General features: G+C 42.9%; 1 protein-coding gene across 2 annotated transcripts in view; it reads right to left on the bottom strand.

The window, feature by feature from the left end:
- Nucleotides 1–22,397, bottom strand: part of cdc73 (cell division cycle 73, Paf1/RNA polymerase II complex component, homolog (S. cerevisiae)) — a 435,381-nt gene that overhangs the window by 196,519 nt on the left and 216,465 nt on the right. For both annotated transcript variants that reach the window (XM_038794882.1, XM_038794881.1), the window contains exon 11: nt 68–125. In XM_038794882.1, coding sequence (XP_038650810.1) covers nt 68–125 — 58 coding nt within the window. The remainder of the gene's footprint in view (nt 1–67; nt 126–22,397) is intronic.

Raw genomic sequence — 22,397 nt, forward strand, 5'->3', positions numbered from 1 at the left:
ATCAACCAGCAGTCATGACAACACCTTAGCGCACACTCGTCGAAACAAAATGTTGAATATCTTTTACCTGGCCTTGGAACAGGCTGAACAGCAGGAGTTTGAGCCTTTCTCGCAGAAGCACCTTCCTGAAAGATATAATAATTCACATCATTTGAAATTGCCCAATAATGGCAAACAAAATAATTTCAAAAGGCAAAAGTATTTTTGTTCAGTTGCAAAAGAAAAACCATAGGAAAGAACAACATGATTAACACTCATTTACCAGTTCAGCATTTCAAATATTAATTAATAATTTCAGTATTACTGTTTTTGAGAAACTTATAAATAGATCATCTAAAATTCACATTACGTACATAAATTCTCTGAGATCAATTTGGATTCAAGGGAGTAATGTCCTTTAGATAGACAAGGGACTAAAAATTCTCAATGCTAATGAGAATTACACTTGTCTAAACAGATAAGTGAGAAGAGTACAGGAAGGACAAACATTGTCTATTATACGGATATGTGGTCTCGGCAAAAGGTGTACAATACCTTTTATACCAAAAATCAGATCTTGTACAATACAACACTAGATCGATATTTAAATTGGATGACAATTTCTCCAAGAACAAGTGCCAAATGGTAAGTTCTAGTTCCAAATGTCAGCTCACTGTACATATGCAACATAATTGAAAAATGGCATTATTAACTAGTTTTACACAAAGCCTTCTACATGGTGACATTGTCAAACGGGTGGGCCTCAGCTGCACTACCTTCAGTGCAATGCTTTTGCTTTCAGTTACAACAGCAACTGGTGCCGAGACCAAAGAAAAACAGGCTTTCCTGGCCATTAGTTTAAGGTGTTACATCAATTTTAACATCCGACCCAGACTATAAAACCAACAAATAAAATCAGTGAGTATTCTACACCTGCTTAACCATTATCAAAAAATTAACTTTTGCCCCTTTCATCACAAATATGCAGCCTCTCACCACAAATGTGCAGCCATAACATCTTAGGTTACCTCTTTGGTAAAATCTTTTTTATTCCACTGACTGCAAATATGCAACAAACTAAGTCAAAAGAATGTACACTTGCAAAGCAATCTGATTTGTCTATTGCAATGAAAATACAAAGACAACATTAAAAGGAAAATTTTCAATTAACAAAGTGTTTGTTGACATTTATTTCAAGAGAGATGAAGGGGAGGGCAAACAGACAGAGTGGTACACATTGGTGCCAACGACATAGGTAGAAAATGGGATGAGGTCCTGCAAGCAGAATCTAGGGAGCTCAGAAGCAGATTAATAACAGGACCCAGAAGGTAGTAATCTCCGGATTAATTTTGGTGCCAGGTGCTCACGAGTATTGAAATAGGAGGATAGTCCAGGCTGGAGAGATGCTGCTGCTGGAGGGAGGCCTTCAGTTTTCTGGGCCATTAGGGTCTCAGTCAAAATCAGAAGAGACAGCAAGTGAGACAGGAAGGCATAGAGGTATAGGCCAGTTAAGTCACAGGGAGTTTGGCAAAATTGGATGGTATTTATTTTAATGCAAGGAGTCTGACAAATAAGGCAGATGAGTCGAGGGCAGAAATTAAAACCGGGAAGTATGATGTAATTGTTGTCACTGAGACATGGTTGAGAGAGCGGTATGATTGGGAGGTCAATATTCCAGGATAAGGGATCTTGAGGCAAGACAGGGTTGAGGTAAATTTTGATCAGTGAATCAATTACAGCAGTAAGGATGGACAGCATTTTAGGCTCTTCAAATGAAGCCATATGGGTAGAACTTAAAAATCAAAAAGGAGCATCACATTGCTGGAAGTGTTCCATAGGACCCCTAACAATCAGAGAGAAATAGAAGAGCAGATATCTAGGCAAATTTCAGAAGCGTAAAAGTAATAGGCTAGTGATAGTGGGAGATTTCAACTTCTCCAGCATTAACGGAGGTAATCATAGTGTGATAAAATTGAACACGTTGGGCCTATGCCCATTGGGAGTTAAGAGTGAGAGGCAATCGTATTGAAGATTAAAGATCCTGAGGAGATTTGATACTGGGAGAATAGAATTAGGGGATATAGTTTAATTAGGGTCTCTCTTTTAAGACGGTGAGGAGGATATTTTTTTCTCTCAGGCGGCCGTTAGTCTGTGGAATTCTCTCTCGAGCAGTGGAGGCTAGGTCATTGAATTTATTCAAGGCTAGTTATTGAGTCAACAATTATGGTGGGACAAGCAGCAAAGTGGAGTTGAGGTTGCAATCAGCTCAGCCATGATCTTATCAAATGGTGCAGGAGGCTTGAAGGGCTGAATGGCCTACTCTTGCACCTAAATCATATAACTCAATTGTCTACAACATTCACATACTTTCAACATTGTTCCAGATTGCCAACCTGTGAACTAAGGTTGCATTCTCCCACCCTGGCCACTGGGTAGTGCTATATTGCAATAACTAGTTTCTCAGTTATGATTAGTTTATTCAGTACATGTTAATCTAGATGATCGTGTTATGATCCACGCTGATGCTACTCCCAGGGTGGAAGATGACTTGTTAGACCCGAAGCTTTATTTTTTGTTGAGATACGTGGAGGGCGGCTACTGAACAGAGTCGCAGAAACTGATGTACTTTTAACAAAAGAATTATAACATTAAATAAGAAAAGATTAACTGTAATACACTACGCCTTCACTCCAAATAAACCTTTACAGATATACACAGATTTGTAAGGATAGCACAAATTACAAAATCTATCTTATACTCTAGTGGTCTGAGTACAGTCCATGTAGACCAAGGGGCGAACAGTGGTCAGGTATACCATACTCTGAAACCAAGTGCCAGATCTCACGCAAAACAACTTCTACAGATATCTGATCAATTCCTCCCAGATGCTCGTCACACTGAGAGCCAACTGGTCTCACTGGAACTCTTTCTTCCACATGAAGGTTTCCTACCTCCACCCTTGAAGAACAGGCTTTGGAATCTTCTTCAAAATGATACTTTCACTCGGATGTCTTCATCAAGGATCCACCTCCAGGGTTTCAACCTCTCCTTCCAATGTTCCTTTGCCCTGGAGCATCATGTGCATTCAAGCTTGACATCCCATGCAATTTCTCAGATACCCAGTCATGTCGCAGAACACCACTGCTTCACAGGCCAATAGAAACGAGTCACCAACCTTTAGGTCTCCTTGGATCTCTGGCTTCTCGCAAACCCACATTATTCCAGGTCTTCATCTTGCAGCCCTGTCTTTATCCTGGAGCCTTTGCTCTTCACTCTTAACTTCTCTTAACAGAACCTTTTCCCAGATTTCTGTCCTTTTCCTTTGACGAGAGGTCTTGTGGAGCTCCCTTCTGTTCTTCTCCTTGGTTTTGGGACCTTTATGTTCTTGAGTTTGGAACCTGCTCGCTGCAGTATCCCATTATGTCCCAACAGTTCCAGCAGTTTCTGTGTAGCTGCTCTCTGTTAGGAAATGTTCCCTAGTGCTTCAGAATGGAATTGGGATTTTAATTGTTGAATAGATTTCACTTATTATTTAATAGATTGCACAAATATATAAAGGAGATACGAGTGGCACTGTTTTATTGTGGGGAAAAAGGGATAAGGGCAGGACGGGGACCACCGGCAAAGCTTCCTCACTGATAATTGGGGGGGGTTTGCTAACGATGAATTTTGGGATATGTGCAAGAACGCAAATATAATAGTCATGAATACAGCGGCAGAAAGCCCATTTAGTAATGGGGTGTGCTAGAGAAATCATGCTGTGATAGATGAAATGCTTCGTAAAACTTTGGCAGATAGGACAAATTTAAATTAACTTCAGCTTTAGCTTGGGCCATCGATGCAAAGAATTCACTACGGTGGGGGCTCCAGTCCATATCAATTGGTTTTTGGGAGAAATCCCGTAATTCCTTCAGTCATGACTGATCATCCTCCTGCTTGGGAGGAGACGATGATTATCTCCACCATTTCTGAGCATTTGAATGCACAGCATGCAGGCAAAAGAGCATTCGTTACAGCAGAAATCTCAGAAAGAATTCGGAGAGCGTTGAGGCACAATGTACAGCCATCAGAAACTATTTTCGAAAAGGGAGACATGTCATACTATAAAAGAGATGGATTTAGAGAGAGGAAAAGTCCAGGAAAGGTTATAGATACAGATGGTAAAACAATAATTTTGCGGCATGGAAGCTAGGTTATTCGGGTACACTCATCAAGATTAGTGGTCACAGATTACAAGTTTGCCGATTTTAAAGGGGTTATTAAACGTACTGAGGAACCAGGTACTTCTCACACATATGTTACAAAATTAGTGGTCACAGATTACAAGTTTGCTGATTTTAAAGGGGTTATTAAACGTACTGAGGAACCAGGTACTTCTCACACATATGTTACAAAATTAGAAGGACAAGACTGCAAAAATTAACAGGGTGTTTGAAAAGGGACATAGTAATACTGATTAACCAGATGAGGCTATTTGTCCCAAAGATCAACTGTCAAAAGTTAGCACTAAAGTGACATGCTTGCCAGAAGGCGAGAATCAGTGGAAGGATGCAACCAAGATAAAGGGAAGGTGGTTAGGCCCATGGAATGGGAACATGGCGTACAGAAACAGAGAGCACAGAAACGTTGTGTCAGTTTGGATATTAGGTTTGGCAGTGAACGTGCTCAGAAGAAAATATCAAGAACTGTTGAAATAACATCTCATAATAAGAAGGGGGAGACTTCTGGTGGCGGGGATGTGCTGAGCAGTCGCATGAAAGGTGGTTATCGCCTAGAGAATCAAACCTAGGTACATTTGACCCAAAAATCAGACACTAAGCAAACAAAATCCATCACCCTGAAACATAAAACATCTGAAGAAATGAACTCAAACCAGCAAAGGGGTGGAAAGGAGAACAAAAACAGAGCCAGGAGAGGAATGCCAAGGCCACAGACATGAAGAGCGAGGCAGAACAGGACATGGCAGGGCAGGCAGAGTCACTGACGCAACCGCCAGCCCTTGCACCAGTGCAGTGGATGGAGCTTTAAGGACTCCATTAAGGAGGATGCCATGGCAATGAAGCCAGCAGTAAAGAAGGCCCCTTAAATGAGGCGCTGGAGAGGATGGAATAGCAACTGGAGAAGCAGGAGGTGATGGTACAGAAACGAGAGAAGACGGCCACATACCAGAGTGAGCAGATCACCTCACTCGAAGCAGAGATGATGAGGTTGGTGACAGCTCAGGGAACGCTCAACGGAAGGCGGAAGACCAGGAACACAGGAAGACCAGGAATCAGAGCTGGGGAAGCTGCTGTTCAAGCAGGACCGAGACAAATTCCAATACCTGGGGATCCAAAGAGCCCATGACTGAACACGGATCCACAACTGGAACCTATCAAGTCCAGTGGAATAGGTAGAGTCCTCTGGAGGTGGGTCGCGCTCCCGCTCTCCGTGGCGGAGAAGAGGATAGACGATCAAAATGAATATACTGCCTAGGTGCCTCTTTCCGTTCAGATCCCTCCCTATCTTCATCCTCAAGGCCTTCTTCACAAAGGTAGACAAACTAACCATAGTGTTTGTGTGTGGGGGGGAAGATCCAAAGTAACAGAAAGAATGTACTAGAAAGGAGGAGGAACATGGGAGACTTGCCCTTCTGAACCTCCTATTCTACCACTGGGCAGCTACCGCAGAAGGAGTACAGGGATGTGGAAAGTAGGAGCGGCGTGGGTCAAAATGGAGGTGAATTCCTGCATGAGGACATCCCTCCGAGCACTGGCCACGGCCCCACTCCCATTTCCAACCATAATTCAAGAAGCCCAGTGGCAGTGGTCACACTGAGAATGTGGAACCAACTGAGGCACCACTTTGGTCTGATTGCACTTTCACCATGGTTCCCATAAGTAAGAACCATAAGTTTCCCCCGTGATTATGGACGCCACCTTTAAGACTTGGAGACAGGATAAAGTGGTACTGACATTAGGAGACTTATACATAGACGGTAGAGTAATCACCATGGGGAACTCACGGATAAGCTCCAGCTTCCGAAAGGGAACGAGCTGCTATACATGCAAATAAGTAACTGCCTCCCAAAGGAAACTACAATGTTTCCCCCAGTGACTAGGACACTCCCTACTGGACATATGTCTGACTACAGATGAACATGGGAAGGGATCTACGAGGATCGAATCACTGCACAGGGCGCACTCCACCTCCTCAAGCGCCAGGCTGAGCCTTACTCAGCAAAAGGTGGTGCACAGGGCACACTTGACCAGGACACAAATGAGCGGGTTCTTCCCAGAGGTGGACGACTAATATGAATGGTGCCAGGGAGGCCCGGCCAACCACGCTCACATGTTCTTGTCTTGCTCAAGATTCGTCGGATACTGGACAGCTTTTTGCGAGGCAATGTCCAAGGTTGTGGAGGTGAGGGTGTAGCCATGCTCGCTAGTGGCGGTCTTTGGGGTTTCGGAGTAGCCAGAGCTCTTTATGACGTGGGGGGTAGGCACCCTAGCCTTTGCATCCCTTATATCCCGCCAAAGATTCCTGCTCGATTAGCGATTAGCAGGGCCAGCCAAGGCCACGGACCGTCTGCCCCACCTTCTAGAGTTTCTCAATTAGAAGAAATTTAAAAATGCCATTTGGGGATTGGAGGAAGGTTTTCACAACACGCGGGGGCTATTCGCGAGCCTGTTGCAAGACCTGTTTGTGACCAAGCAAAGGGAGAGGGAACCCGAAAATGTAGGGAGAGGTTTTTGTTTCCTGGGCGGGGAGCCCCAAGGTGTTTTTTTCGTCCTCCGAGAGAGGCGGCAAACACAAACGGAGCTTTGGAAGTTAAATAAATGTGTATATGGGTTGAATGCCGCCTCCAGAATTTGTTATTTCTTTGAGGTCGGTCTGGTTAAAGTTGGGCTGTCTTCAGCTGAAAGCTGACCCTGCGATGTTTTATCGGCACCATGGAGAGAAACCTTCGGGCATTTTCATGATTCACGTAGGTGATTTTTTTTCTGGGTTGATTGCAGTGAATATGAAAATACTGTTACTAACGGGCTTAGAACGGAGTTCCAAGATTAGAATTCAGGCCTCTGGAGCATTCAAATACATTGGGTCCTGAACGGGAGGTTTGCAAGAGCTCTTCGGGAGCTTTTAAACTAGTTATGCAGGGGGATGGGAACCAGAGCTACATATCAGAGGATAGGGTAGCTGTTGAACATGCAGAAATTGTACGCATCGAGTCGGTGAGGAAGGATAGACAGTTGATAGGGGCAAAGTTGCACTCAGTGGAATGGGTTAAAGTGTGTCTGTTTCAATGCAAGGAGTGCCAGGAATAAGGGAGATGAACTTAAGAGCATGGATCTGTACTTGGAACTATGATGTTGTGGCCATTATGGAGACATGGATTTCACAGGAGCCGGAATGGTTGTTAGATGTTCCGGGGTTTAGATGTTTTAAGAAGAATAGGGAGGGAGGTAAAAGAGGAGGGGGAGTGGCACTGTTAATTAGAGAGTGCATCACAGCTGCAGAAATGGAAGTAGTCGAGGAGGGTTGGCTACTGAGTCAGTATGTGGAAGTCAGAAACAAGAAAGGAGCAGTCACTTTATTGGGAGTTTTCTATAGACCCCCCAATAGCAGCAGGGAGGTGGAGGAACAGATTGGGTGGCATATCTTGGAAAGGTGCAGAAGTAACAGAGTTGTTGTCATGGGTGACTTCAACTTCACTAATGTTGACTGGAACCTCCTTAGTGCAACTGGAAGTGTCCCTTTAACAAATGTTCTTGTGGGGCAGCACGGTGGCAATAATGCTGTCTCACAGCGCCGAGGTCCCAGGTTCGATCCCGGCTCTTGGTCACTGTCCGTGTTGAGTTTGCATATTCTCCCCGTGTTTGCGTGGGTTTCGCCCCCACAACCCACACATTTGCAAGGTAGCTGGATTGAATACGCTAAATGCACAGTGGGCTAAATAGCTGGCTTTGAAAGCAGACCAAGGCAGGCCAGCAGCGCGGGTTCAATTCCCATACCAGCATCCCGGAACAGGTGCCGGAATGTGGCGACTAGGGGCTTTTCACAGTAACTTCATTTGAAGCCTACTTGTGACAATAAGCGATTTTCATTTCATTTTCAATTGGAACAAATGAATTGGGTCCTCTAAATTTTTTTTTTTTAAAGCTTTTGTCTTATCACATGGCTTAAGGGATGCCATTGTGTGGGTGGAGCTGGGCTGTGGCTCTGGGAGTTGCTTTTACTTTCGCTTTGGTTTGGGCTTGTTTGTGGCTCTGAACTTTTGCATTTCACATTTGGCTGCTGTACTCAAAGAAAAGTATCTTGGCTTGTCTCTCTATCTTCAGTTGAAAAGCAGTTTCCAGATTACTTCACAACTTAAAAGAAATAATTGCTTTCTGGAAGGAATTCAAACCTGCTGTTTTGGAAAGGAAACGAGCATCCATACCAGGTCTTGAGTGTTGTGTGCTGGGCCACACCTTTGAAAAGGGTTTTTTGTTTTCCTGGATCTTGTTATTAAATTGGAACAGCTTAAGGGGGAAATTTATTAAGGGTGATAGATAGATTACTGTAGCTGTGTGGGGTATTTATGTTTGTAGTTGATAAAAATGCTTACTGTGTGGTTATAAAAATCTAAACTAAATTTGTAGAATAAAGCTTGTTTTTGATTAAAAATGCTGAAAGCCTCTGTTGAATAACACCTGAAAGGCAGGCCCTTGTGCTCATCGTAACCAAAATCAATAAACAGTTGTAGCTCAGGTGAACTCCATGACATACTTTGGAGTTTTCTAAACCCTGGCCCACAACAAGTGCAAATGGTTTGGATGGAGCAGATTTCGTCAGGTGTGTCCAGGAAGGTTTCCTGACTCAATATATAGATAGGCCGACTAGGGGAGAGGCCATATTGGATTTGACAAGGAAGAAAGGCACTGAGACAAGGAAGGAATCATAAGGTGAAGGAGCCTTGGAGGAAAAGAGAAGTGGAGATTCTAGTCAGGAGGAAGAAGGAAGCTTACTTAACGTTGAGGAAGTAAGGATCTGGCATGGCTCTAGATAGAGGGTTACAAAGCAGCCAGGAAGGAAGTCAAAAATGGATTTAGGAAAGCGAGAAGGGGGAATGATAAAGCCCTGGTGGGAAGGGCAAGGGAAAACCCCAAGGCGTTCTACACTTTTATGAGAAATAAGAGGATGATCAAAGTGAGAGTAGGGCCGAAGAGGGATAGTGGAGGGAACTTGTGCCTAGAGTCTGAGGAGGTCGAGGAGGCCCTAAATGAATATTCTGCTTCAGTATTCACAAGGGAGAGGGACCTTATTGCTCATGAGAACAGCGTGAAGCAGGTTAATAGGCTCGAACAGGTTGATATTAAGGAGGCGGATATGCTGGAAATTTTGAAAAGCATCAGGAGAGATAAGTCCCCTGGGCCAGACAGGATATACCCAAGGTTACTACGGGAAGCGAGGGAGGAGATTGCTGCGCCATTGGTGATGATCTTTGTGTCCTCACTCTCCACTGGAGTAATACCGGATGATTGGAAGGAGGCGAATGTTGTTCCCCTGTTCAAGAAAGGGAATAAGGAAATCCCTGGGAATTACTGACCCATCAGTCTTACGTCTGTGGTGAGCAATATATTGGAAAGGATTCTGAGAGATAGGATTTATGATTTTTTTTTAAATAGTTTGATTGAAGATAGTCAGCATGGCTCTGTGATGGGCAGGTCATGCCTCACAAGCCTCATGAAATTCTTTGAGGACGTGACGAAACACACTGATGAAGGTCGGGCAGTGGATGTGGTGTATATGGATTTCAGTGAGGCATTTGATAAGGTTCCCAATGGTAGGCTCATTCAGAAAGTTAGGGGGCATGGGATACAGGGAAATTTGAGTGTCTGGGTACAGAATTGGCCGGCCGAAAGACAGCCAGTGGTAGTGGATTCCACCTGGAGGTCGGTGACCTGTGGTGTCCAGCAGGGATCTGTTCTGGGACCTCTGCTCTTTGTAGCAGTCTTTTTATAAATGACTTGGATGAGGAAGTGGAAGGGTGGGTTAGCAAATTTGCCGATGACACAAGGTTGGTGGAGTTGTAGATAGTGTTGAGGGCTGTTGCAGATTACAAGAGGACATTGACAGGATGCAGAGCTGGGCTGAGAAGTGACAGATGAAGTTCAACCTAGATAAATGTGAAGTGATTCATTTTGGAAGGTCGAATTTGAATGCTGAATACAGGGTTAAAGGCAAGATTCTTGGAAATGTAGATGAACAGAGGGAACTTGGGGTCCACGTACATAGATCTCTCAAAGTTACCACCCAGGTTGATAGAGTTGTTAAGAAGGCATATGGTGTTGACTTTCATTAAGATGGGGATTGAGTTCAAGAGCTGCAAGGTTTTGCTGCAGCTTTATAAAACACTTGGAATATTGTGTCCAGCTCTGGTCGCCTCATTATAGGAAGGATGCTTTGAAGAGGGTGCAGAGGAAATTTACCAGAATGCTGCCTGGACTAGAGGGCATGATTATGAAGAAAGGTTGAGGGAGCTAGGGCTTTTCTCATTGGAGCGAAGAAGGAAGAGAGGTGACTTGATAGAGGTGTACAAGGTGGAGAGAGGTATGGATAGAGTGGCTAGCCAGAGACTTTTTCCCAGGTCGGAATGGCTGTCACGAGGGGACATAATTTTCAGGTGATTGGAGGAAGGTATGGGGAGATGTCAGAGGTAGGTTCCTTACAGAGAGTGGTGGGTGCGTGGAATGCACTGCCAGCAGAGGGGGTGGAGTCAGAGTCATTAGGGACATTTAAGCGACTCTTGGACAGGCACATGGACAGCAGTAGATTGAAGGGGCGTAGTTTGGATTGATCGCAACGTGGGCTAAAGGGCTGTACTGTGCTGTACTGTTGGCATGAGGACAGATTAGTCAGAGTAGAGTGGGTAGGAAGACAAACAGGTGGGACAGCTGATGACAGTGGCAGTTGTTTAAGGAGATACTCAATTCCTCATAGATGCCAGAGAGGAAGAAAAACAGTAAGAGGGTTAAAAAAACATCCATGGCTGAGCAAGGAGGCTGAGGACGATACAATACAAAGACAAAGACTAAGGTATGCCATGTTGCAAAGGCCAATGGCAGGCTGGAAGATTAAGAAACTTTCAAACATAAATAAAGGTTTACTAAAAAAGTAATAAAAAGAGTCGAGGTAAATTACGAAAGAAAGCTAGCACAAAACATCAAAAAGGATAGCAAAAGCTTCTGCAAGTACATGAGTGGGAAGAGAGTCACTAAAGTAATGTTGGTCCCTTGGAAAGAGAGTTAATAGTAATGATGGAGAAGCTAAATCAACATTTTACCTCAGTTTTCACAGTGGAGAACACAAGTAACATCCCTATAGGAATGGGTCATTCAGAGGTAATAGAAAGAGTGGAATTTAGAACCGTTAGCATCAATAGGTAAACAGCACTCAATTAACTATTGCGATTGAAGGCAGACAAGTCCCTAGAGTCAATGGCTTACATTCTAGGGTGTTAAAAGAAATGATGGCGGATCCATCGGCTATAATAGTCAAAGATTCCCTGGACACAGGAAAGGCTCCAGTGGATTGGAAATATGCTAATGGAATGCCCTTATTCATAAAGGAATAGCACACTGTACGAAATTACAGACCAGTTAGTTTAACATCGGTTGTTGGGAAATTGTTAGAATCCATTATTAAGGAAGTAATACCAGGACATTTGAAAAGTCAAAACTGAATCCATCAGAGTCATCATGGTTTTATGAAGGGTAAATCATGTTTGACTAATTTGCTAGAGTCCTTTGAAGATGTAACAAGCCAAGTGGATAATGGGGATCTTGTACCTGTGGTATATCTGGACTTCCATTTGATAAGGTGCCTCACAGAAGGTTAGTACACAAGGTTAGATCACATAGGGTTTGAGGTAATTTATTAGCTTAGATAGAAGACGGCTGATGGACAGAAGAGAGTCGGGATAAATGGGTCTTTTCCTGGATGGGAAGATGTAACTAGTCGGGTGCCACAGGGTTCGTTCCTTCGGTACCAACTATTCACAAGCTGTATTAACGACTTGGATACTGGGATAGATGGTTCTATAGCCAAATTTGCAGATGACACTAAAAAAGGTGGGGCAGTAAGTTGCAATAAGAACCTTACAAATGGGCATAGGTCGGTGAGTGGGCCAAAACATGGCAGATGGAGTTTTGCGTGGATAAGTACATAGAACATACAATGCAGACGGAGGCCATTCGGCCCATCGAGTTGCACAGATCCACTTGCCCTCACTTCCACGCTATCCCCGTAACCCAATAATCCCTCCTAACCTTTTTGGACACTAAGGGCAATTTAGCATGGCCAATCCACCTAACCTGCGCGTCTTTGGACTGTGGGAGGAAACCGGAGCAGTCGGAGGAATCCCACGCAGACACGGGGAGAACATGCAGACTCCACACAGACAGTGACCCAGCGGAGAATCGAACCTGGGACCCTGACGTGTGAAGCCACAATGCTATTCACTTGTGCTACAGTGCTGGTATAAGTGTGAGGTTGTCCATTTTGGTCATAAAAATGGAAAGGCAACTTATTATCTAAACGGGGAGAGGCTTTGGGGTGCTCCAGTGCAGAGTGATCTGGGTACCTCATGCATGAGTCGCAGAAAACTAGCATCCAGGTAACAGCAGGTAATAAAGAAAGCAAATGGAATGTTGGCATTTATGACTAAAGAAATAAAGTATCAAGGTAAGGAAGTATTGTTGCAACTATAGAAGACATTGGTGAGACCGCACCTGAAGTATTGTGCACAGTTTTGGTCCCCTTATTTGAGGAAACATGTAGTGGCATTTGAGGCAGTTCAGAGGAGGTTCACTAGATTGATTCCAGAGCCACAGCCTCAGACTGAAGGGACAATCCTTTAAAACTGAGATGAGGAGATTCTTCCGCCAGAGGATGGTGAATCTGTGGAATTCATTGCCGCAGAAGGCTGTGGAAGTCAAATCATTGAGTGTCTTTAAGACAGAGATAGATGGGTTCTTGATTAATAAGGGGTTATGGGGAGAAGGCAGGAGAATGGAGCGAGAAACATATCAGCCATGATTAAATGATGGAGCAGACTCGATGGGCCGAATTCTGCTCCTATGTATTATGGTCTTATGATTTAGAAGAATGAGTGGAGATCAAATGGAGGTATATAACATGATAAATAGTACAGATAATGTCGACAGGGAGTGGATGCTTCCTTTTGTGGGGCATTCTTGAACGAGAGGTTATAGTCTCAGGATAAGGGTAGCAAATTAAAACAGATTAGGGGAAACTGTTTCTCCCAAAGGGTCGTGAATCTGTGGAATTCGCTACCCCGGAGCACAGTGGTTGCTGGAACAGTGAGTAAATTTGAGGAGTTGGACAGATTTTTAATTAGTAATGGGTTGAAGGAGAAATGGGCAGGTCAGTAGAGTTGAGGCCATAAAGGGGTCAGCCATGATCTTTCTGAATGGTGCAGCAGGCTTGAGAGGCTAAATTGCCTACTCCTGCTCCTATTTCTTATGTTCCAAGCAATAACTAATTTGTCTAATTTTAGCTTCCAGCTCTTGGTCTGTAGACCTGTAAGTAACAGCACCTCGAGCACAAATCTGGTGTTCTTGATTAACATGGGGTTTTCTTGATTAAAAAGGGAATCAAGAGTAATGGGGAAGGCAGGAGAATAGGGACGAGGAACATATCAGCCAGGGTCGAATGGTGGACAGACTAGATGGTCCGAATGGCCCGATTCGGCACCTATGCCTTATGGTCTGAAGATGTTTTAGAGTTAAGCACTAAAATGAGTGGCCCCAAGGTTGAAGTAATCGTTAGAACAAACAAAATATTGGAGAATTGTGTTTTGAAATTCCCATCCTTAAATGATATTAAGCAACTGAAACTGATTGCTTATAGTGACGCATCTTATGCTAATCTCAGTGATGGTTTTTCAAGTGCAGGAGGATTTATAATTTTTCTCCTGGGAGAGAAAAGTAAATGTTGTGCTTTGGCATGGGAAACTAAAAAAATTTAAGAGTGGTAAAAAGTACATTGGCATTGGAGACACATGCCCTACTGGAGGCAGTAGATCAAGCAATTTTTATGTATCAATATAAACTGAAATTTAAAATGGAATAGGTTATTGGGGAACAGTACCTATAGAGTGTCACACAGACAATAAGTCCCTTTGGGAGAATGTCTACTCGACAAAATGCTTCAATTAAAAGAGAGCATGCATTAACATAGCGAGCCTAAAACAGATGCTAGAGATCACGGAGGTTCACAAGAACAAGTGGGTTGATAGCAGTTACCAATTAAATGACTGATGAAAAGAGGGGCTAGCTCGAAAAAGTGACTGAAGAAATTATTAAAGAGGGAAGTCTTTTCCTATAAGGAAGAGATGTGAGTGAAATAAGCACAACATTTACCTTTCTCTCCCAGGAAAAAAATTATAAATCCTCCTGCACTTGAAAAACCATCACTGAGATTAGCATAAGATGCGTCATTATAAGCAATCAGTTTCAGTTGCTTAATATAATTTAAGGATGGGAATTTCAAAACACAATTCTCCAATATTTTGGCTGCATTTATTGCAGAAAAATTATATATATACACATTTGTGTTATGGTACACTGTAATTTGTGTCAAAAATTAAAGATTGTCTCACTGAATGTTTCAGTTTGCCATCACCCTGCTTCCATTTAGGATTCCATCCCAGTCTCCCTTTTCCCACCTCCATCACATCTGTTCTGATGATGCCACCTTCTTAAATGAGGTGTGTCCCCCCCACCCCCCCCACCCCCCCTTGCAGGTCCCCAAGTGACTGACAGGGCACTCAAGCAGATTTGACCCATTTCTTGCACCTCTGCCCTCAACCATTCTCCTCCCTGCCAGAATCATGACTATGCCTTTTGACTTCACTTTTCACCCCACCAGCCTCTGCATTCAAAGGGTCATCCTCCACTATTTCCACCAATTCCAGAATGATGCCACCACAAAACAGATGAGGCCATAAAGAGGTCAGCCATGATCTTTCTGAACGGTGGAGCAGGTTTAAGAGGCTAAATTGCCTACTCCTGCTCCTAGTTCTTATGTTCCAAGTAATAACTAATTTGTCTAATTATTCCATCCTTATCCCACCTGTCAGCATTCTACAGGAACCACTCCCTCCATGACACCCTGGTCATGCACCTTCAGTACACCCAAATCCCCATCCCGTTCCAACATTATCTTCATTTTCAATCACAGAAGGCGCAATACATACTCCTTCCTCACCATTCAAGGCCCCAAACACACTTTTCATGTAAAGCAGCGTTCCAGTTGCACTTCCTTTAATTTGGCTTATTGTATTTGTTGCTCCCAATGTGGTCTTTTCTACATTGGCAAGACTAAATGTAGTCTGGGTGACCACTTTGCGGAAGACCTTCATTCAGTTTGCAAACATGACCCCAGCCTTCCTGTTGCTTGCCTTGACCTGTTGCAATGCTCCAGTGAAGCCCAGTGTAAGCCAGAGGAACAGCATCTCATCTTCCGATGAGGCATGTCTCAGCCCTCAGGACTCAACATTGAGTTTAACAACTTTAGACTGTGACCTTTCTCCGTCATCTTAGCCCCTTTTTTATATCCTATACATTTTTGTCTCAATGCAAAAATACTCCTTCCCCATTTCCCACCCCTGGCCATCTATCTCTTGTTCTTAGGTTTGCAACATTTTTGTTGCAATCTCTTCCAACTACAGTAGCTAAATCGCTGGCTTTGGAAGCCAACCAAGGCAGGCCAGCAGCATGGTTCAATTCCCGTACCAGCCTCCCCGAACAGGCGCCAGAATGTGGCGACTAGGGGCTTTTCACAGTAACTTCATTTGAAGCCTACTTGTGACAATAAGCAATTTTTATTTCATTTCATTTTCAACAAATTTTCCTCCCTCTCAGTTCTGAAGAAGAGCCAAACAAGACTCAAAATGCTAACTCTGTTCTCTCTCCTTTCAGACGTTGCCAAACGTGGGAGTTTTTCAAGCATTCTTGGTTTGTTTTCCAGGTTATGCTACTGTACAGTTAGATATTGACCAGTATGAGCACACTGCTGTATGCAAGACAGACTGTACATGGAGAGAATTGAAACACTTTGCCTGAAAGAATATCAACAGCAGGCCCAAAACTCAAAAACAGCCACAAAGACACACCACCAGCTCAAAAGGTTGTGATTATATAATTCCTTCATATTATTCTTCAATCCCAAAATTAATTTTTATTTTAAAAGTTGTAGATCTGAACTTACAACAGGAAATCAAAATTTAACATTTCAAATATGCTTGCCCAGCATATTAGTATTTGATTGCATAGGAGTAGCCGAACTGCAACAGGCCATTCAGTCAAACTGCTCTATGCTGGCACTGTATGCCAAAATATCTCCACCAACCCTCTATCCTGACAATTCTACTTTATAAGCACAATCACACTTTAAGCACATGCACACCTACCCACACGTCTACATTTTATGTGCAAATAAGGGCAGAAGCAAACAATTCTCTGGACAATCCGGAACAGCCCTTGGGGCAGGTCAGCTTGATTTCTTTTGCAGGCTAATTTATGACCACAGCATTAGAAAAGTATACGGCATCACAAATATAATTCAGCATCCTATTTATTCTATACTTACACAATATGTTTCAATTAAGGAAAACACATATTCAGAGGTCTACGCTGAAAATACCATTCATAACAAAATTCATCAATTGGTTCTATGACACGAAGCATCAAAATCAAAAATGCTTGGAGCAAAGAATGGGCTTTAATTTCCAGTAAACTCAGTTTCCAAACTAAATTGCATTGTGTGGGAAGGTATCAAGCAGAGACTGTGGCATTTGCCTTCTGGTGGTGGTTGGTGGAATTAAAATATAAAGTCCTTTGAGGATGAGCAGGCTCTTTGAGGGGGTAGAAGATGTGTGTGAACATCGAAGGGGCGGGGGTGCCAAACCACATTCATATGTTTTGGTCCTGTCCAAAGCTGGAGGATTACTGGAAGAAGGTTTTTAGGTTAATCTCTAAAGTGGTGCACGTGAAACTGGACCCGGACCCTCGGGAGGCCATATTCGGGGTGTCGGACCGGCCGGTGTTGGAAATGGGTGCGGAGGCAGATGTGGTAGCCTTCGCCTCGTTGATCGACTGAAAGCCAAGGGGGACTGTATTATGTGTTAATGGTGACTATGGGTGATTCCGGATTCCTTTTTGTAATTTCTTTATGTTAACATGCGGGCTAATGTTTGGGGGTTTGGTGGGAGGATGGGGTCATTGTTATTGATATGGGAATTGACTTTACATTAGTTATTGATTATTGTTCGGTGTAAATTTGGGAGAAAATGTGAAAAAGGAGAATAAAAATATATATTTTTTTATTCTTGGTGCGTAGCTTCGGGAGGGAACTGGGCAATGTAGCCACCTGGGGTGGCCACGTCCCGATTTCAAAATAGACACTCGCAAAGAGTGCAGGGAAAAATGGACAGCACTAGAGGAAACAAGCAGGTGCAAGGTTTCCTGTGTATTAGGACTTGCAGAACCCAGACAGAACTGAAACCAATAGCCATTAGCATATTAATGAACTATCTCCAGGGACAAAAAGGAAACATTGAAACAATCAAGACCAGGACAGACTCCCCGGTGCCAGTGGGGGCTAAAACAAAGGCAGGCCCACGGTTACATAGGGCACGCCCAACCATCAGTGAACAAACCCGGTATTGGAGAAAATCAACACGAACGATTGGGACATAAGAACATAAGAACTAGGAGCAGGAGTAGGCCATCTGGCTCCTCGAGCCTGCTCCGCCATTCAATTAGATCATGGCTGATCTTTTGTGGACTCAGCTCCATAATTAATTGGGACCAAGTCCGGGGTCCTCCCAGAAGGGCGCGAAACCCCTTGGGGTATAAAGCAGAGTGCCCAAGGTCAGTTCGCTCTCTTCTCTTACTCCTCTCCATCTTCAACGTGGCATTTAGCTCTCAGCGGCGAGAGGCTGCCAAGCACCAACCAAGTAAGTCTAAGGTCAATGCACGCTAAGAGATAGACGCTCCTAGCTACTATTCTGTACTAGTTCGAAGCCAGCAGTATCAGAACCGGACAACGGCCATTGTTCCTCTGACTGAGTGGACCACTCGAAGCTAAGTATAGGCTTTTAGTAGTAGTTATAGTTTAGCGAGTAGAGTTTATGCACGAGTAATAATTGACTGTGTGTGTAAATAAATGTGTATTGATTTCAAACTTACTAACTGGTGTATCGAGTCATTGATCAGTACTTAGCTTTGAACCCTGTGGTGGTATCAGAAAGATACCTGGCGACTCTTGAGCAAAGGTAATTAAAACAGAGCAAATTAAGGGAGAGCATAATGAGCAACAGCAACAAGGTCATTGGCAGTGGTCTAAGAGAGCGTGATGGGGGAAGAAAGTGCAGCCACTCTTGTGGCACATAAACAGAAAGATAGAACTGTAAAAAAAAAATTTACAACCCCGAAGAAACAAAGTTCCAAACTGCAATTTGATTCCCATGTGCAAAAGGATTTTTGTTATTTGTGATGGGGGAAAAACGTGCCTCCCTCATGTTTCCTAATTATGTCAGTCATCTGATTGATGTAGATCACAATTCGTAACCTGTTTTATAGTAACTATCTCCCTGAAAAGTACCAATGTGGCCATTATATGTCATATGAAAATATCCCATACAATAGTGGAATCTGTATTTGGTACTGTAAACATTAATAGGAGCTACTTATCAAATTTCATGACTTTTGTTCAAAATACAGTATTTTGTGATAATTTTGTTTTTGTAAAGGTATAAAATACATACATATCAGCAAGATTACAATAGAGGCACAACAGCAAATTGAATATCTAAATGCCAGCATGGTTAAACCCTAATTCCCTCCTTTATCAGTTCTCATTTGATGCCCTATTCGCTAGTCGCCGTTTTCATTTCCGTAAGGCAGTACCTCCCCTTTCTGGTAGATAGCTTGTTAAAGCTATGCTTCCCAGATCTTTGAATAAAGGACTGCAAGTACTGTTTTATATTGATCAAGGTTAGGAGACATACTTTAATTTAAAATTTATAAGCGGGTGCCAGAGATGGGAAGAGAAGAAAGTCAGAGATGATTAAGTGAGCATCAAGGGCATGCATTGAAGAACTTGCAAGACAATAACGTGTTAACACTCTATGGCAAAAGGAAAGATCTGTAGAGGGAATTATTGCCAGAGTGGTACTCCGAAAGAAGTAGGTAACATTACAATTAAAATATAAATATAGAAAAAAATTGCTCTAATATTGTTTTTATAGTTTCAGTTAATTTGCATGCATTTTAGTCAGACAGGCACATAGCTTTCAAATCTCAAGAACGATGACTAATAATAAAATTGTCAATTGGCAATGCAGCTTCCTATATAGTTAACACATAACTTACATTCAGTGTCAAATTCCAAATCACCAGGGAATTGTCTCAGTAAAAGACTAATGAGTATTGTGCTGCAAACTGTAATTACAGAAAAGTTTTGTGTTGCTTCGCTACAAACTGTCAGGTGTGATATCACTCAATTTATTATAACCTAAAAATATTCAAGCACATTTCAAAAAATGTGCTCTGCTTGCAGCATTTCATTGTAGACAAGAACATATGTGAATAATGTATTGACTGCACAACCCGAGAACAAAAAAAAACTTTTTTTGGGCACTTTCATATCTCAGAAACATCCTGATGTGCTTCACATGCAATGAATGTTAATACATTGGCAAACACAGCAGCCAATTTACAAACAGCAATATCACACACTAATAAGATGAAGGATCCACGGTGCCCAAGTAATGTTAGTTGAAACTGAAATTACCACTGGACAAAAACAACTTAAACATATCCTCAAGCCCGGTGGCACAATCTTTTCTCATGCTTTATGTCAACACTTAATATTGAAATTGCCTTTGGGCAATTAGGTAAAACAAAAAAGCCTCAAATTCAAATAGCTGCCGACAGTTGCAGTTTCAGTTCACTTTGTGAATTTTTTGTTCTTTTGGTTTCCTATGGCTGCAGTGAATCAGACATTGTCCTTCTCAACATCACACATCTAATCTTGACATACGTAGCCTGCTGCCCCTTCCATCACTTCAAGTTTTAAAAAAAATTCTGCATTTTATTATTTTTGATGACTTTTAATCTCCCCTGTAGTGATCCTCGCCTGAGTGTGTACAGAAGGGGCTGATGGGAAATGGAAGTACCACCAGGGGGCAGCACGGGACGTAGAAGAGTGACGCCAAAGGCCCGCCCTCGCTCACTTTGGCTGGAGAGGCAGGGGAGCAGGACAGGACGGAAGTTGAGCTCAGGGCTGCAAGTGGTTAGGCCTAGTTGCAGAGCATAGAAAAGCAGTATCCTTACAAGTGCCATTCTGTAAGTAAAAGCTAACAAAGTAATTTATTGTAGAGCACAATAAACCATCCTTCAACTGCTGAACGACTTCTAGCATTCTTTAAAGAAACATAACATCCACGATGGTATTGTCAAACAAGGCTATGTCATTGCGCCAACCCTCAATATTTTAGTGCGGTGCTTCAAAACCCCATTAAAAGGCTTTGAAATTGCGGTGACCCCTCAGAGACCCCTGGGAGCGGGGGGCCAAGGAAGAGACCCGAGAGAGTGGGATGAGGCAGGTGATGCACAGTTTTCCACAGAGCTTCGCATGTGTTTTTAAAACCTTAGCTTTTTTTGGAGCAAGGAATCAAATCGCGAGCATCGGCCATTGAGGCCACACTCAGCATTTAAAGAAGCAAGGATTTAAATAGAACTCTCAACTGTTAACCTTCAGTCGGATTCCACATTCAGCAGCCATTGCTGCTGCAGAGCACACGGCCCAGAATGTAGTCGACAATTTGGGAACCCCTGCATTAGGTATCTCCTCAAAGCAACCTTTAAGAGATCAAACATCTCTGCTAACTCATGGGAGGACTTGGTCTGTAACCAACCAAAATGGAGAATGTTCATTCGGGAATACATCAGGTACACCGACTGACTTTGTCATGAACACACAGAGGTGGAATAACGACATCAGAGTGAGCACACAAACCTCCAAATAACTTGTCTACCTGACCCACGCACTATATATTTTGGCAGAGTCTGCAGATGACACATTGGACTTCTTTACCATCTCAGATCCAATGGAAACAGAATAGAAGCAAGTCATCCTCTATCCCGAGGGAAAGCCAAGGAAAGAAGTTTAATAATATTTCTTTCACTGTTTCATCCATTCTGCTTGCCTACTCGATTTTGTTCCTATTCCTATCTAGCCACCTATCGTTATAATTAATAACAGCAATTTCTTTGCCATTTATTTCCTACAGTTATCATACTGCAGCTTTTCCTATGCTCTTTTGCCCCACTACTTGATCAATACTACTCCAGTCGACCCTGATGGATTTACAATAGATGTTTTTTTTAAAGAGATTGTAGGTACTCATCTTAGATGTACTTCAATGTTTCTCCCTTTTGGCCTTACTCATTGGTGGAGTGGCGGGATGTGGGAAAACTTACAGCATTCTTGGACCCAAAGCCTGGTAGCTGTTGGGAATCCAGCAGTATTAGAGGAATAGCTATCTCATGGAAGGAGACATAGAGAATGGATTCAAACAAACTGCTCTTGGTCCTTATTGAACTACAGGCCAAGATTGGGTCTTGAGCAGAATCGCCAGTTTAGCACCATATACAGTCATAGAGATTTACAGAATGGAAACAGACCCTTCGGCCCAACTTGTCCATTCCGCCCAGTTTTTATCACTAAGCTAGTCCCAATTGCCTGCATTTGGCCCATATCCCTCTATACCCATCTTGCCTATATAACTGTCTAAATCCTTTTTAAAAGACAAAATTGTACCCACCTCTACTACTGCCTCTGGCAGCTTGTTCCAGACACTCGTGTGTGTGAAAAAATTGCCCCTCTGGACACTTTGGTATCTCTCCCCTCAAACCTATGCTCTCTAGTTTAGACCCCCTACCTTTGGAAAATATGTTGACTATCTACCTTATCTATACCCTGATTATTTTGTAGACATCTATCAGTTCACCACTGAGCCTCCGAAGCTACAGGGAAAAAGGTCCCAGTTTATCCAGTCTCTCCTTATAACTCAAACTACCAAGTCATGGTAGCATCCTAGTAAATCTTTTCTGCACTCTTTGTAGTTTAATAATATCCTTTCTACAATTGGGTAACCAGAACTGTACACAGTATTCCAAATGTGACCTTATTAATGTCTTGCACAACTTTAACAAGACGTCCCAACTCCTGTATTCAACGTTCTGACCAATGAAACCAAGCATGCCAAATGCCTCCTTCACCATGCCTGTCCACTCGTGACTCCACTTTCAAGGAGCTATGAACCTGTATTCCTAGATCTCTTTTTTTCTGTAATTCGCCCA

The sequence above is a fragment of the Scyliorhinus canicula genome, chromosome 4, assembly GCF_902713615.1.
Source record: "Scyliorhinus canicula chromosome 4, sScyCan1.1, whole genome shotgun sequence".
In the NCBI taxonomy this organism is placed as follows: Eukaryota; Metazoa; Chordata; class Chondrichthyes; order Carcharhiniformes; family Scyliorhinidae; genus Scyliorhinus; species Scyliorhinus canicula.